This window comes from Simochromis diagramma, unplaced genomic scaffold (assembly GCF_900408965.1).
Source record: "Simochromis diagramma unplaced genomic scaffold, fSimDia1.1 OVJJ01000176.1, whole genome shotgun sequence".
Classification (NCBI taxonomy): Eukaryota; Metazoa; Chordata; class Actinopteri; order Cichliformes; family Cichlidae; genus Simochromis; species Simochromis diagramma.
The window spans coordinates 5,455,331-5,470,208 of NW_024386892.1; the positions used below are offsets into that span (position 1 = coordinate 5,455,331).

At 40.6% G+C, this 14,878-nt stretch overlaps 1 protein-coding gene across 3 annotated transcripts in view; it reads right to left on the bottom strand.

Moving 5' to 3' along the window:
• LOC120734939 (pro-neuregulin-3, membrane-bound isoform) overlaps positions 1-14,878 on the bottom strand; it is a 331,347-nt gene that overhangs the window by 4,093 nt on the left and 312,376 nt on the right. For all 3 annotated transcript variants that reach the window (XM_040034066.1, XM_040034064.1, XM_040034065.1), the window contains 2 exons: positions 7,747-7,862; positions 5,216-5,401 (listed from right to left, as the gene is read on the bottom strand). In XM_040034066.1, the coding sequence (XP_039890000.1) occupies positions 5,216-5,401; positions 7,747-7,862 (302 nt within the window). The remainder of the gene's footprint in view (positions 1-5,215; positions 5,402-7,746; positions 7,863-14,878) is intronic.

Below are 14,878 nucleotides of genomic sequence, written 5' to 3' on the forward strand. Positions count from 1 at the left end.
CTTCTCTTTCATGACTTTTTACTTCTTTGCTGCTGTTTTCTTAAAGGTTACTGCATTAAAAAAAAAAAAACAACTACTTGTATCACGAAGCTTATGCCTCTCTATCTCACTCAGACTCTATGCAGCAGTGGCCAAATGTCTCCATGGCAACCCAGACAACCGTATTATGGGAGAGCGATGCTGCTGTCGGTCGGTCCACCTGCTCTTATGTGAAATCTTACATTAGGTGGCGAGTAAGCGAGTAGGTGAGCGAGTGCGTGCAGGTCAGTGACTCAGTCTGAATACATGTGTTTGAGCATGTGAGTACTAAGTGTGAGACTGAGTAAGCGAGTAAGCATGACCTCCTGTATATTTTGCACAACCTGCTCACGTGTTCGTACCCAAACTATGTGGGATTTTCATGCAGCATCTGTGAAAGCATGCATGAGTGTGCGTTTCCATGACAGGGAGTTGGAATGCAGTGCAGTGGAGCGCACGGATATTCTCTGGACAAGGGCAGAAGGATTTGAGCCAAGTTTGAGCACCAAAGGGTACGTAAGCTCTTAGTTTGTTTTTCTGCACATGAACATTGGACTACTTCGAAAAAATCAACCCAGGATATTTCCCCAGTTATCCTTTCCTCATGACCAGAGATGGGCAGTAACGCGTTACTTGTACTTTTTTCAAGTAACGAGCAAAGTAAGGGATTACTATTGCAAAAACGCTAATTAGATTACCGTTACTTTCCTGTAGGAACGCTGCGTTACTGCGTTACTCAAACTTTTTTTGCGAGAATGTCTCATGACAGTGACGTAAGCGAGTGCGACGTTCGTGACAAGAGCTGTGTGCAGATCAACAATGGATCATATATCGAGTGCGGGAGTGCGCTACCACGTAATGGGAAATTCGCAGAGAAACTCGCAGATTCTTCCACTGACCGCGGCACACCTGCACCAGGGCAAACCTCCGCCTGCCCCACTCCTGCTGTACAGGTGAAAATATAGAGCAACAGGACCGCTGAGTCTTTGACTTTATTTATTTTCTGCTGTGTTTTACTTGCATCTATTTGAAAGACTGAGTGTAAAAACAAAAAAATATTTTATTTATGTGCTGGAATGTGCAGAAAATAGGTTTAAATGTTAAACTAATTTCTTCCAGTCAGAGAATGTTGCATATAATTTAATGTTTGCTTGATTCATAAAGTTAAAAGATTAAAACTAATAAAACAAGTTTTAAAAAGAGACTTTTCCATTTGATTACATTTTGTATGATGGATTATGCAGAAAAAGTAGAATTGGGCTGAAAGATCTATCGCTTTATCACCTATTCAGGTTGTAAATCGTGTTTTTAAAAAGTAACTCAGTAACTAAGTAACAGATTACTTTTGAAAATAAGTAATCAGTAAAGTAACGGGATTACTTTTGGGGGGGAAGTAATCAGTAATTAGTTACTGATTACTTTTTTCAAGTAACTTGACCAACACTGCTCATGACACTGCAGTAAGTACTTTTTAGGTGATTTAGGTGATGAACTGCCTGCAAAGAGCATGCAGGAGACACATAAATGGCAAATGTAGATTGGCCGGTATCAGTGGATTCAGACATTATGTGGGCTTTGTCTTTTACCTGCCAGTACTATTGTACACACTAACATATATATGAAAAGGGAGAGCTACAGCATCTTCTATATGTGCAGCAAATGCAGGCACTCGGATTCTTCTTCTTTCAGCTCCTCTGGCTCTATCTCACCTTATCCCCTAGCATCCTCTTCTGGTCCTCCTTCCCCATTCAAATATTATGCCCCATACTCTGATGTTGGCCCGCCTAAACTAATGCTTTACTCAACTTAAGCTTAAACGTAGATCCAGCAGAATGCACATCACAACCAGTGGGAGCCCTTTGATAACCAAGATAAACTTGAAGCTGATGAAATTTGGACCAATCCAAGTCTGGTTTGCCAGGGTTTGTTTCTCACAGACTGCTTGGGCTAAAAAGAGGAATTATTTGGCCCAATCAGAGAGTCCTTACCAGGCTTACCAGAGCTACCACAGAAGCCTTGGGCTAACATATGAGCTGATTGGTGTGTGATCAGAGAACACTTGAGCTCATGTGGGCACTTTTGTTCTGACCAGACAGTTACTTCACTTTAAATCTAGGACGCCACTGATTAATCTGCTGACTGAGCACGTAATGGTTAATTTTAAAGGGGATTCCAGTACAGCCATATCCAGGCTGAGAGCTCTTACTGTGTTATCTGTTGTTGTTGAAGAATGTAGATAATTTTAAAAAACGGTAATAAAAATGGTTTAAGATTGCACTTCAGCAAATGCAATGGCTCTCTAGCATGCATCAACAGTCTCCTCAAACGTGTTCGGTTATTAAGACCTGGACTATAAATCTTGGTCCTTGCATATTGTTTATAAAGCTGAATTCTCTGTAAAATATCCTGTTACAAGTTTCTGGTTATGTAGCAGATCTGTACAATTTGTTTAAAGTCATCTTGTAAGTTCGGAAAATGTTGAACACAAAAAAGGAAAACTGGTTGTAAAATGAAGACTTCATAGCCTAACCAAACTGGGTCAGTTGTCTTGTTTTAGCCATCAGTATATCAATCCACAGCTAGCTGAAATAGTTCTGGTGGTTATTACGGTGGGTTTGCTGCATTCCTTCAATTAAACAACTGAATTCTATAAGAATAACTATGATTATTTACATTAATTTAACAAAAAAGTAACTGATTCCGTTAAATTCGTGTTTGACATTTTCATTTCTGGTGGTGGACTTTAGGATTTGCAGGAAACACTTGAGTTGACCCGAGAGCCATTTGAATGGGACATTTGATTAAGGACACACTTATGCAGCTCAACAGTCGCTCTTTAGCGATGTTCATGCAAATGATGTGTAAATAAAGCTTCAGGAGCAGGGGGAGCTCACCTCCAGTGCACATCACTGAATTTTTATACGCTGTTATATGAGTGAGAGCTTTTTGTCCAGCTGTGTCCATCTCCTCTGCCTCTTTATTTTAGTATGCATGTAGGTCATGCAGAGATTAATCCTGAGCTGGGACTGTTGGGACCTGAATGCCTGAAGTGAAGCTTGCCAGTCCAGGTGGGTAAAGCAGTGACTCATGATTCCCCCCTCAAAAAAAAATGGGTCAGAGCACAGCACCTTTCACACCAAATAAATTTCTGCTAATCATTCGCTCTGGCTGCTAAGCACATACAGTTTCATCTGAGACATGTAACACAGGAGGGTTACATTTGAATACTGTGATTTACCTGACAGAGTACGACAAGATGCAGATGTCCAGTCTGAATCTAGAATCTAAAAGCATGAACCAGGTGAAATGTTTCCCTTGAACTTGTGCCACAGTGCTGCAGACCACGACATAATGTGATCTCGTTTTTATCTTTTCTCAGCAGAGTGGAAACAAAATGGATGAAGGGGAGAAAAGTACAAAAAAAGAAAGAAAATGCTGGCTTTTAAAAATATAAAAACAGAATTGACTTTGAAGTATTCGCTCTTGAAAACTGTCTGTAGCATGGCTGCATTTTTCAGTTAATGATTTTTTTATTGAAATGACTCAGCATTTGGAAGATACAGAATGAAAGAAATCTAAAAAAAAAACTCCAAACAAACCCAAGAATGAGGTGTCAATAAAATCTCCAGCCATCCTCGATCTTGAAGCAATCCTTACACCTAAAACTCTACAGGCCTCAGTTCATGACAAGTGAACATGCTTGTTTTAAAGGGCTGACAGAACACAAAGAACACAGCAGCACATGTGTGTCTGAACTAACCGCAAGACTCGTGGAACAATGTCCTTTGGAAAGATGGGACTAAAGTGGAAATGTCTGGCCATAATGCACTGTGCATTGTCTGGAGAAAACTAAACACAGTATAACTCAAAACATGTTTTATATTTTAGATTCTTCAAAAAAGCCACGCTTTGCTTTGATTACTGCTTTGCACACTCTTGGCATTCTCTCGATGAGCTTCAAGGATTTTCCAGAGATGCTGAGCACTTGGCCCTTTTGCCTTCACTCTGCTCATCCCAAACCATCTCCACTGGGTTTAGGTCAGGTGACTGTGCAGGCCAGGCCTTCTGGTGTAGTACTCCATCACTCTCCTTCATTGTCCTGTTGAAAAATAAACGATGGTCCAACTAAGCCGGATGGGATGGCATGTCGCTGCAGGATGCTGTGGTAGCCATGCTGCTTCAGTGTGTCTTCAAGTTTTGAATAAATCCCCAAGAGTGTCACCAGCAAAGCATCCCCACACCATCACACCCCCCCCTCCATGCTTCATGGTAGGAACCATGCATGCAGAGAGCGTCCCTTTACCTTTTCTGCATTGCGAAAAGACATGGCGGGTGGAATCAGAGATCTCAAATTTGGACTCATCAGACCAAAGCACAGATTTCCACTGGTTTAATGTCCATTCTTTCTGTTTCTTGGCCCAGACTAATCTCTTCTGTTTGTTGCTTTTCCTTAGTAGTGGTTTCCTGCAGCTATCTGACCATAAAGCTGTATTTGTGCAGTTTCCTCTGAACAGTTGATGTAGAGATGTGTCTGGATCTCTGTTTGGCATTATCTGTAATTTCTGATGCTGGTGACTCGGATTAATTTATCCTCAGCAGCAGAGGTGACTCTTGGTCTTCCTTTCCTGGGGCGTCCTCATGTGAGCCAGTTTTGTCATAGCGCTTGATGGTTTTTGTGACTGCACTTGGGGAATTTACTGTAGTTTAGTTCAGTTCTTATAGTAATGATGGACTGCTGTCGTTTCTCTTTACTTAGCTGATTGGTTCTTGCCATAACAGTTGTCAAATAGGGCTGTCAGCTGTGTACCAACCTGACTTCTGACAACACAACTGCTGGTCCCAACCCCATTAAGAAGGCAATAATTTCCACAAATGAACCCTGACAAGGCACACCTGTGATGTGAAATGATTTCAGGTGACATCATCATGAAGCTCATTGAGAGAAGGCCAAGGCTGGCCAGTGCTACTTTGAAGAATATAAATTATAAAACATTTTTTCTTTGCTACATAACTCCATATATCTTGCATATATTTGATGTCTTCAGTATGTATCTCCAACTTTTAGTAATAAAATTAAAGAAAAACCATTAAATGTGAAGGTGTGTCCAAACGTTTGACTGGTAGTGTGTATATATTTATTCTTTTATGTGGATTAACATGTTTAATTTGCAGGTATCTGCCTTCAGTAAATTCTTACCCTCTTTGTGCTTCTGCTTCCTTCTCAGATGAGTCCACTTCCTGAAGGTGCTGGTAGGCGGGGCCAGAATACTTGGAAACTCCAATTGGGTTTAATCTTCCTTTGGGTATGGGTGGAGTCCGGCGAGGAGCTGACCAATGGGCTGCCCGCATTCTCTGGTCAGGGCTGTGAGACAGGGAACTGCTTCTGTGGAAGATAAAAGAAGTTAAATTAATTTAAAAAGAGTATTTGTGCTGTTTAATTAGATTTTTGCAGTTACGTGTGCTGGCATGTTACTCTGTAATGTTATGCTAGCAGTGCACATTGATTCTTACAGCTCTGTTTTGATCACGGCTCATTTTAAATTTGCTTCTTTCAGCTGGCGTGTTGCTAATGCTCATTTCCAGCTCTAGTTGCTACATTGGTAACCCTAGAGTTTATTTATTTACTAGCTGCTCATATGTCAGTCAACTCTCATTTGCCATTGCTTTAAGTACTTGTCTTGAACTTGGGAAAAGTTTAACTTAAAACTTGCCTTGTACGTTTTTAGATCCGTTTTTTAAATGACATTTCTAATTTTGTTTAGAACATTCTTCATTGCATATGATCAGTCATGTTAACTGGCTATTTGCCCTAGCAGAACATCCATGTACAGTATTGCTTTGCAGCAAGCTCTTGCTCTTCTGGCCCAGAAACACCTTTCTATGTTTCTTGCTCTCTCTTGTTCACCTCATAAGTGAAAAAGCCAGGACACGTTCTCTTGCTTCTAACATTCTTTCTGAGCACATTCATCATCTTTAACTTCATGTATATGCTGATTATGCCATGTTATAAAAATCCCACAACAGTGGCTCCACCCCCATTTGCTGGTTGAACCTTTAAATATTCACTGTTGATCACTACCAAAGCGCCGATCTTTATAGTTGTGTGATGAAAGTGTGAAAAGTGAGAATTAAAAATTGATAAAAAGCTCCCTGTGCTGAAGGTCCAGGGTCCCTAAAATGATTACTACAGAAGGTCATGTAGCAGAAAAAGGAAATGTGCTCGGAGTTTCATCAGAAGAAAAAAGAGGAAAAAAACACCTTTGAAGAAACTTGCTTTACTCAAGAAGCAAATTCCCTCTTCACGCTGCTCTTGTATTTTGAGTTTAGCTTTAAAGTTTTTTCTTTTTTTTGTCCAAACACCATTTCAAGCTTTCATTCATAAAACGCTGCAGTTTTAAAGGCTAGATTTTCCTCTAAAAATGGGCTTCTTGGCTGTAACAACTGGAAGCTTACAGTCAGACTTTTAATAGTGCTGGCAGAGTTTTCTATAAAGGCTTTTATGTGAGATAAATCCTGCAACACTGAATTAGTCTTGGGCTGTTTTTTTTCCTGGCTATTTTAGACTGTGGTGTCCCAGAACACTCTGGGATCCCGACAATAGCCTCTAACTCTCTCCCTGAGCTGATGAGGTTGCAATAAACAAACCCTGATTGGTTGCTAATAAAATCATTTGTGGTAAGAGGAACCAAGTAATGTTTTTCTTCACAGAGAACAACCACATATAGAGAAAAAGGAGGGAGGAAAGTCTTGCAGGAGTTTAGCCAAAAGGTTAGACAGGTGGACTTTGTGGTTGGAAGGTTGTCTGATCCTATTTCTGGTTTGTCTGGGAAAATCTCATCTCAACTACTGCTTGAATCCACTTGAAGAAAGGAGATTAACCCCCAGCTGCTCCTGGAGTTGCTTAGCAGTAACAGGTAGAAATCCATGTGTGCACTGACAGGCGGATGCCTTTAACTGAACTGCCATAGTGAAGAGAAGGCCAAAAATAAAAGCATTACACATGACGTTTGACGATTTCCAACTGGGTCAGTGTTTAAAAGGGGTTGAGTTTAGATTTAATGATAAATTGAAAGTCTTTTTCACACACATGCTGACATGAAATCTGCTATTAAATCAGTGCTTCGTTTACCGAAATTCCCTTGAACTGTGAAATCAAAATACCGGCAAATGGTCTAATGTATAAACTCAATCTGCGGGAGCTCCCCGCAAAGTGCTGTGAATGTGTTTGCTCGTGTGTACTGTAACAGAAAAAAACAGCTTTGGCAAGGATTTGAATGTGAACTCTCAGAAGCAGACACTCCTGTGTGCATGTTTGAGTGTATTCCTGCTGACGAACATGCCAAAAACCCAGGCAGCTCTGACACACCGCTGAACGCTGTGAGGAAAGACCGACTGGGATATACACGTCTGCGCTGGCTCGTGTTCTTCTGATTTTATCTCTGTCTCATCTCCTCTGTGTTCATGACTGTTATGGATATGCTTATTCATGTGTTTATAGCTATAATTATAATTACTATCATTCTTCTATAAATCAGCAATTAGCTTTGTCTGCACTGTAATGTGGATAATTCAATTTCTCTCTTCACTGAGTCTATGCTGATTACAGGAAAGGACATTGAAGTTGCCCATTGTTGCTATATTCTGCATTATTACCGTTTCCTGCAGTGAACAGAGGGGGAGTACAACATAAAGCCTGGATGTCTCTGCATGTGCAATTAAATGTCATACCTGTGATGTTTTACTGTGCCTCTGGAGCTTCTGGGTGGCGTAGTCGTGATGCTGCAGTGTGAAAAGCTGGACTCGCAGACGTTTCCCTGGCGAGACTGGGATGGCCGTTTGCAGCACTGGGGAAACAGAAGAGAAAAAGCAAAATAAATGTAATATATTAGGAGGAATCCTTCACATGCATTTTAACATATGATTTCTTTCTAATCATAATATATTTAGATTTTTTTTCCCCCTAGCTCAAGACGAGGAGTGTCTTCTGCCTCGATTGTGGGGGCTGATCGTGAAAGAGTCAATTTATGCTGTTTCCGTCTTCTCCCACCTTTCACAGCACAGTTCTTTCCTGACTGAGGTGTATTGTGCTGTGTGGAGAACAGAGGGAGGTTGCTGCTATCATGATGAATTCAAGAGCACAAAGGCATCTGGTTGTGCCACAGCTCTTCAAGCAACAATGAACTGTGTCACAGATACCCCTGATTTCTGAATATTTTATGTTGCAACAAGGCAAAAAAGATAAAAAAAAATAAGGCAAGATGGATTGCTGCATTGTGATTGTATGCATAACTAAGATGATTCAGGGTCTCGGGGTTATCCCTTAGTTATGCTGCTGTGGACTCCTGCAGGATTTCATGTCATACACTGAGCACTTCTTGTCCACTCACCTCTCCTCCCTCCCTTCATGTTTATGTACCCCTGCAGCATGTGCAGGGATCATAGGAGATCGTAGTATTTTGAGGCCTTTACTTCACATTATAAAAAGCCTGAATTGACTTTAAGTGAATATTATAGGTAAAAGGCAGAAATTCTAATAACTTTATTTTTTATTTAATCACTAGTTTATCTTCTGTGCTGCAGAACACTGATTTAAACTTTGCAGTGTACGAGCAAAACAACTATCATGTCATGGTCCTGGGTCGAGCGACCCAGTGTTTGAGTTTATGTATCTTTTGTATTTATTTGTGCCTTAGCTTAGTTCACCTAGTTAATTTCTAGATTACTGTGTAGTCCTGTTTCTTAGTTGTTTATGTCATCTCCCCCTGTACTAAGTCTCCCTGGTTCATGCGTCATGTCTGTGTGGTTATGTTTGGTTCATGTCATGTCTAGTCTCCATGTTTCCTGTTTTACTTTGAAAGTCTGTATTCAATGTCAGTATATGTAGTTTCACTCTCCCTGTCCTGTCATTAGGTTCATGTGTATCAGCTGCTCCCTCTCATGTGTCTCCACTTCCCCTGATCACCTCATGTGTGTATTTAGTCCTCAGTCTTGCTGTGTTCAGTGTCGCGTCGTCTGTGTTATCTCCCCTACACCTTGTCATAGTTTCCCAGTCTATGTTCAGGTTTTCCCTCAGTTACTTTGTTGTTTTTTTTCCGTGAGTTTTTGGCCCTAAATAAAGGCTCGCCTTTTGTTAAGTCCAGTTTTGTGTCCTCACCTCTGTCTGCTCTTGGGTCCTCTACTCACTCCACACGGTCTGCCCCGGCAGTCCATGACATATCAAGCATCTTTAGGACAGCATTTATAACCTAGGGTACAGTCACACTAGTTTAAAGAGTGGTCGAATACTGCGGCATGACCAAAATTATTGCTACCATGTGATCTCCCTGCTTTGGGAAGCGCGATCAGGTCTGAAACCACTTGCAGTCAGCTGCTGTGTTCAAACCAGCTGTGCTGAGGCAGCAACAGAACGGCAATAAGATCGAGTGAGTCTACTATCAGTTCTTGATTGAAATAGGTCAAGTTGTCACACATATGCAATCTTTTTGCAATAAGACAGTAAATAACTGATAATCTGTTGTCATCTCCATCAGATGTGTAGAGCGAAGCTTTCAGGAGCCACACATCAGGTATCAGCCTAGACTGAGTGTGCTGTCTCAGTGTGGCCCAGATTTAAATGGGGTAAATTTACGAATTACAAATTGATAAGGAAATGCAGCTACGTCGTTTTATTAATGACAAAGGCTCCAAAATTAGGGAACGAATAAATCACTGATGTTATAAGCATAAGCTCTGGTTTTACACATTTTTTTTTTCCTCTTTGAAAATAGTGTGACAGTTCAGATAAATCAGAGGAGGCCAAAAAAGAATCGGTATGTAGTATGTTTATGATTCAGGGGTGTTAGAAATTTAAATCGTTATAAACGATTCCTCCATGTAAACCTGACATCTAGTTTTAGCAGCCAACATAATGTATGTGGAAGAACATAAGGCATTATTTACTGTAAGGTTCCGAGTTGTTGGTGTGTTGGTGCGGTTACTGTGCCACATGTATAAATGCATACATCGTTCCATGTTTTTCTGCAGTGTGTGAAACTGCGATTTGGAATTATGCACCAGCGCAGCATTTCTGCAGAAACGATATGCGCACAGTTTGTTGGCTTTGCAACTGATGGCGCAGCTCCTGCGATGGGCCGATGGACAGGAACAGCCAGATTCTTGGGTGAAAAGGTCAACCCAACCTTGACAGTCATTCACTGCCATTGAGAGTTAGAACTTGCAGTTTTACATCATGTAAAATGAAAGAGAAAGTTTCAGAGCTGAATCATTTTCATATGTTTGTTAACTCTCAAAAGTCCAAATTACTCCTAAAAGCCAGCTGCTGTTCTCAGAAAAGCTCCATCCTTGTATGGAGATTTACAAACGTGAGCTTAAAAAAGAAGAAGAAGAAAAAGAAAAAATGGCGATGTCTGCAGGAAAAGAGAAAAAAATCTGTGGAATGTTTCCTTAGGATTCTGCTATAAAGAAATAAACAACATTGCACTAAACTGACAGCACAAAGCATTTTTACATCATTTCATATTAAAAATTGAAGTTAAGTGGCACAGCTGGTCAAATGCCGCCACTTGAATGGGGGATTTAATTCTGGCATGTTAAACCATTTGTACTATTGTGTTTGATTGAGAGTGTCTGAAGAAGAAAGTGTGAGGCTGGGAATACTGCACAATATTACGAACCCAGAAATTATGAGTTATTCAGATGCGATACACTAACACAGTCCCATAGCTGCAAACATGACAAATGTGTTATATAATGGTGCATATCGAGGGAAGTAATGGAAAAACGGGGATGTTGCTCCGTGTATGCACACTGCTGAGAAAAGACATGGATGGGAAAAAAAACAAGGAAATCATGGATCTGAGGTACAATATCCAACTCTTGGTCCTGGGGGGAGCAGGAGAGCATCCTAGCTGTCATGAATGAGAGGTGGGGTACACCCTGTACAGTTGGACTGTCCATCACAGGACTAATGCAGATAGACCACAACTCACAGCTACACCTACGGCTAATTTAAAAACAACCAGACCAGATCTCGGGTCTGTGGGAGGAAATGCGCACAGGGAGAAGATTCAAACTCGACAGTGACTCCAATGCAAAGAGGAGATTTGTACCCAAAACCTTGATGACATGAGCCCACTGTGTTACCCACTGAAAGCACTGATGTCTAAACAATATATTCAAATTACACACTGAGGTGATATAGACAATTTGTTCCTGTATTTAGTGTAATTCAGGCATTTGCAATTACAATAATTCATCTCTCATTAATAAGCTGAACACACAATCAGCTGCCCATCACCTTAGTACAGTGTTTACAGTACTGTAAAGGATTTTACATTTACTAACAGGTGAGTGTGTACATTTTCCTTTGTGGTTTTCTTTGTGAGACAAAAGAAAATCCCTGGCTAGCTTTTAGTTCAGATTGTTACTCCAGGGGAAATTAATAAGCTTCTTGTTGGCATGCAATGAAATAAAATCCATACACTCAGAAATAAATGTACTCTAGGGTAAGCAACTCCTGGACAATGTAGTCAGTGTACTCAAGCTAATGGCAAAGAGGTGTTTTCAGTAACATAGAAGTACTTGGAGTTACTTTTCTCAGTAGGCAACATTATTGACTTACTTCCAGTGTGTCTGTATCGTTCTGTTCTGTCTGGTGTTGCACTGTCTTTGTTTTATTTTTTTTGTAATTTTTGCACATTTATCTAACCCTCTGATGTTATATGTCATATATAGCACCATGGTCTTAGAGGAACGTTGTCTCACTTCACTGTGTACTAAACCACTGCACATGGTTGGAATGGCAATACAGCCACTTTACTTGACTTAACATTACTTTTTACAACATTAAGACTCAGTGATTCCACTATTCATATAAATAATTACACTCATGGAGAGATGGACAGTGGGCAACACACTGCACAATATAAGATGCTGAAGACGTTTCACCTCTCATCCGAGAAGCTTCTTCAGTTCTAAGAGCATTTGGTGACAAAGGTCACTCTTTCGAGGATGCCAATGTTCTCATCTTGGACAGAGAAGACAGACGGTTTGAAAGAGGAGTGAAAGAAGCCATCTATGTCCAGTGTGAATGACCATCTTTGAACAGAGGCGGTGGTTTACGACACCCACTGTCTGCCATCTATAATCCAGTTTTGAGATCCCTTCTCAGACGCCTTAACGCCCACTCACATCCTGGGCCATCTGACATCAGTAAATCACATGATGGGAAGGGGGGGAGTGCTCACTGTGGTTTCACCCGAAACCTTGTATGTGACCCACATCTTTTTTCACACCTTGACTCATGTGATTAGGTAGAGGATCAATAGGGGGTCCATGACCGTCTTGGGGGGACACTCCCATAGGGCTTAAAATCTGGGACTCTCCACCAATTGCTCTTAGAACTGAAGAAGCTTCTCAGATGAAACGTCTTCAAGAAACTTAAAGAAGTCCAGAAGCTTTTTTTCCAAGCAAGTAACTGCAAAGTACTGTTTAATAAAGGTAATACAAAATTAACTTAAAATATTATTTTTCTCAGTAGCACTGAAGCAAAATTGTTTTTTTTAACAGTGCATTAATCTTCTAATGTAAAATGTTATTTTTAAAAGTAATGTTAGCCATCACTGGTCTGCTCTTTGTACTATTTTGCCATTTTTTTTTGTTGGCTTAGTGAAGAAGTCATCTTGGTGGTATTTGACCAAATTTACCACGTCCTTCAGTTTGTCCACTATCCATTCGTCCTGCGTAACTCCAGTACATCTCTCAATTTACTGCTTTCTCTTTCTTATGCTTTCTCATCCACATTGATCCCTTATCCCCTCTTTCTATCTTGCAGCCTTCATGGCAGAATGTCTAAATTAGCTCTATCACTGTACTATGTGGGTCTCAGGTTCTTTCTTTTAACTCTCCTTCTGCTCGTTCCACCTCTGGAGGGACAGATATGCAATAAAACAAAGCAGTTCTTTGATTCGACACTTCACAATGCGCTTGACAAAGCAAACTCAGTCAGCTACATGGCAGCTGCGAACTCCTGAAAAGAACACAGGACAGCACAAGAAAGTGCTTTGAGCTTTAAAAGGCTTAAAGATGCAAGAGGACTGCTGATTTGATTTCTTATCTATAACACATACGTATCAGTGGTTTGGATCTATCTGGCGGTGACAGTTTTCTCTCCTCAGCATTATCTCGCCATCGTCTAGACAGTAACTTCCACACTTTTGTAACTTAAGTAAGCGAGACCTACTTTTGTGCAATTCTTTCCTCCAACTTACTTTTATGTCTTCTACAGTTTGATGTCTGACTAACAAGACTGTCACAGACACAGTCCCTTTAGTGGACCCTCTCCAGGACACCAGTCTCGTTAGCATCACAGATGCTGCCATGGTGATGTGACCATGCAGACAGTGGAAAACCTCATTTGTACCTCAAAAACCACGACACACTTTCTATAATTATTGAAGTCGTGTCATACTTTATATAGGCTACCATCTGAACTGAAGTGGGCGCGTCAGATGATCAGAGTATGTTCAGTGAACATTATCAAAATGTATTTGCAAACAATTTAAACTTTTATCACTGAGCTACACTTATTACCATAACATAATACAGAAAATCAGAGTGCTCGCTTGATTCATGGCCTCTGTAAAAGGAGGATATTCCTTAAGCTAGACAATATATATTGACCATATAGGTTCCTGAACACAGAACCCTGGTATCTGATGTTTGGTTTCCAAAAGCTAAGAATGTCACAGAAAAATGGCTTCAAAATGGGACTTCACAAACCAGCGGGTAATATGTCCATCTTTTATATGCAGTGGCATGCTCCAGGGTTTGTCAAGCTTCATAAAATCATGTTTCGGCCTCTGCTACTTTGATTGGTTTGCTGTAAATCTTTAAACATTCTGCAACTGCGATAGTAAATCAAAGGACTTCCCCTGTGTTTTGCCCTCATGGAATGAAATAAAAAAAATGAAACGATTTCTAAGAAACGATGAGTTAAATCCAAATCGTCATGTAGCTGTATCACAGGCTCTGCTCTCGTTTTGACACAGTGTACATCCGAGTCGCTAATTGATGCAGAAACTACCAGTGAAAAATTATTCTTTCCCCGGCCAGTTAAATCAGGAAATGAGATCATTTAAGAGTGGGAAAATCGCACCAGTGACCTGTTAATTAATTCAGTGGATGAAACTGTATCCACCTGTGCTAGTCATAACTAAAGTAATGCCCAAGGTAAGTCATGGGAAATGCTTTACTTTTCCAGTAACACACAAAGTATTGTGTTAAATGAATTTACCCGTTCGCTGCCTAGCAGCTCAAAGAGAGGAAAGTGCCTTCAATCTGTTAATGCCGACTCTGCGAGGTTCAACAGCCACTTTTTTTCAGTCTGAAAATAGATTTAAGCTTAAGAAAGATCGCCTGAGGAAAAACTGGAAACTGTGTGCATGCGTCATCCAGCAATACTGACTGTTTATAGAGGTCATCAATATAAATGTAATATTTTCCTGCACAGCTGCAGGCAAAGAAACTCTTTAGCTCCACAAACGTGAGCAGATACAACCAGCAAAAGTAAGCATGGCTTTGACAGTGACTCTGCGCCGAGTCTGGACGTTTGTGGTGCGTGGAGCGCATAAAACAGCTGCGTGTGTGCGTGAGCGAGCGCACATGTACTTTAATAGATGTTTTAATCTCTAAGAAAGGGACTATATGCCTCTAGAATTGTTTTTTTCATTTTTTTAAACACTGACAAACTACGTGGACCGAACCAGAGATGGTTTTATGATTCGCGCAGCCATCATGGAGTCTTTAACTGTTTCACAGCTAAACACATGCACTCCAGTCTCAGAAATACACTTAGCATAGC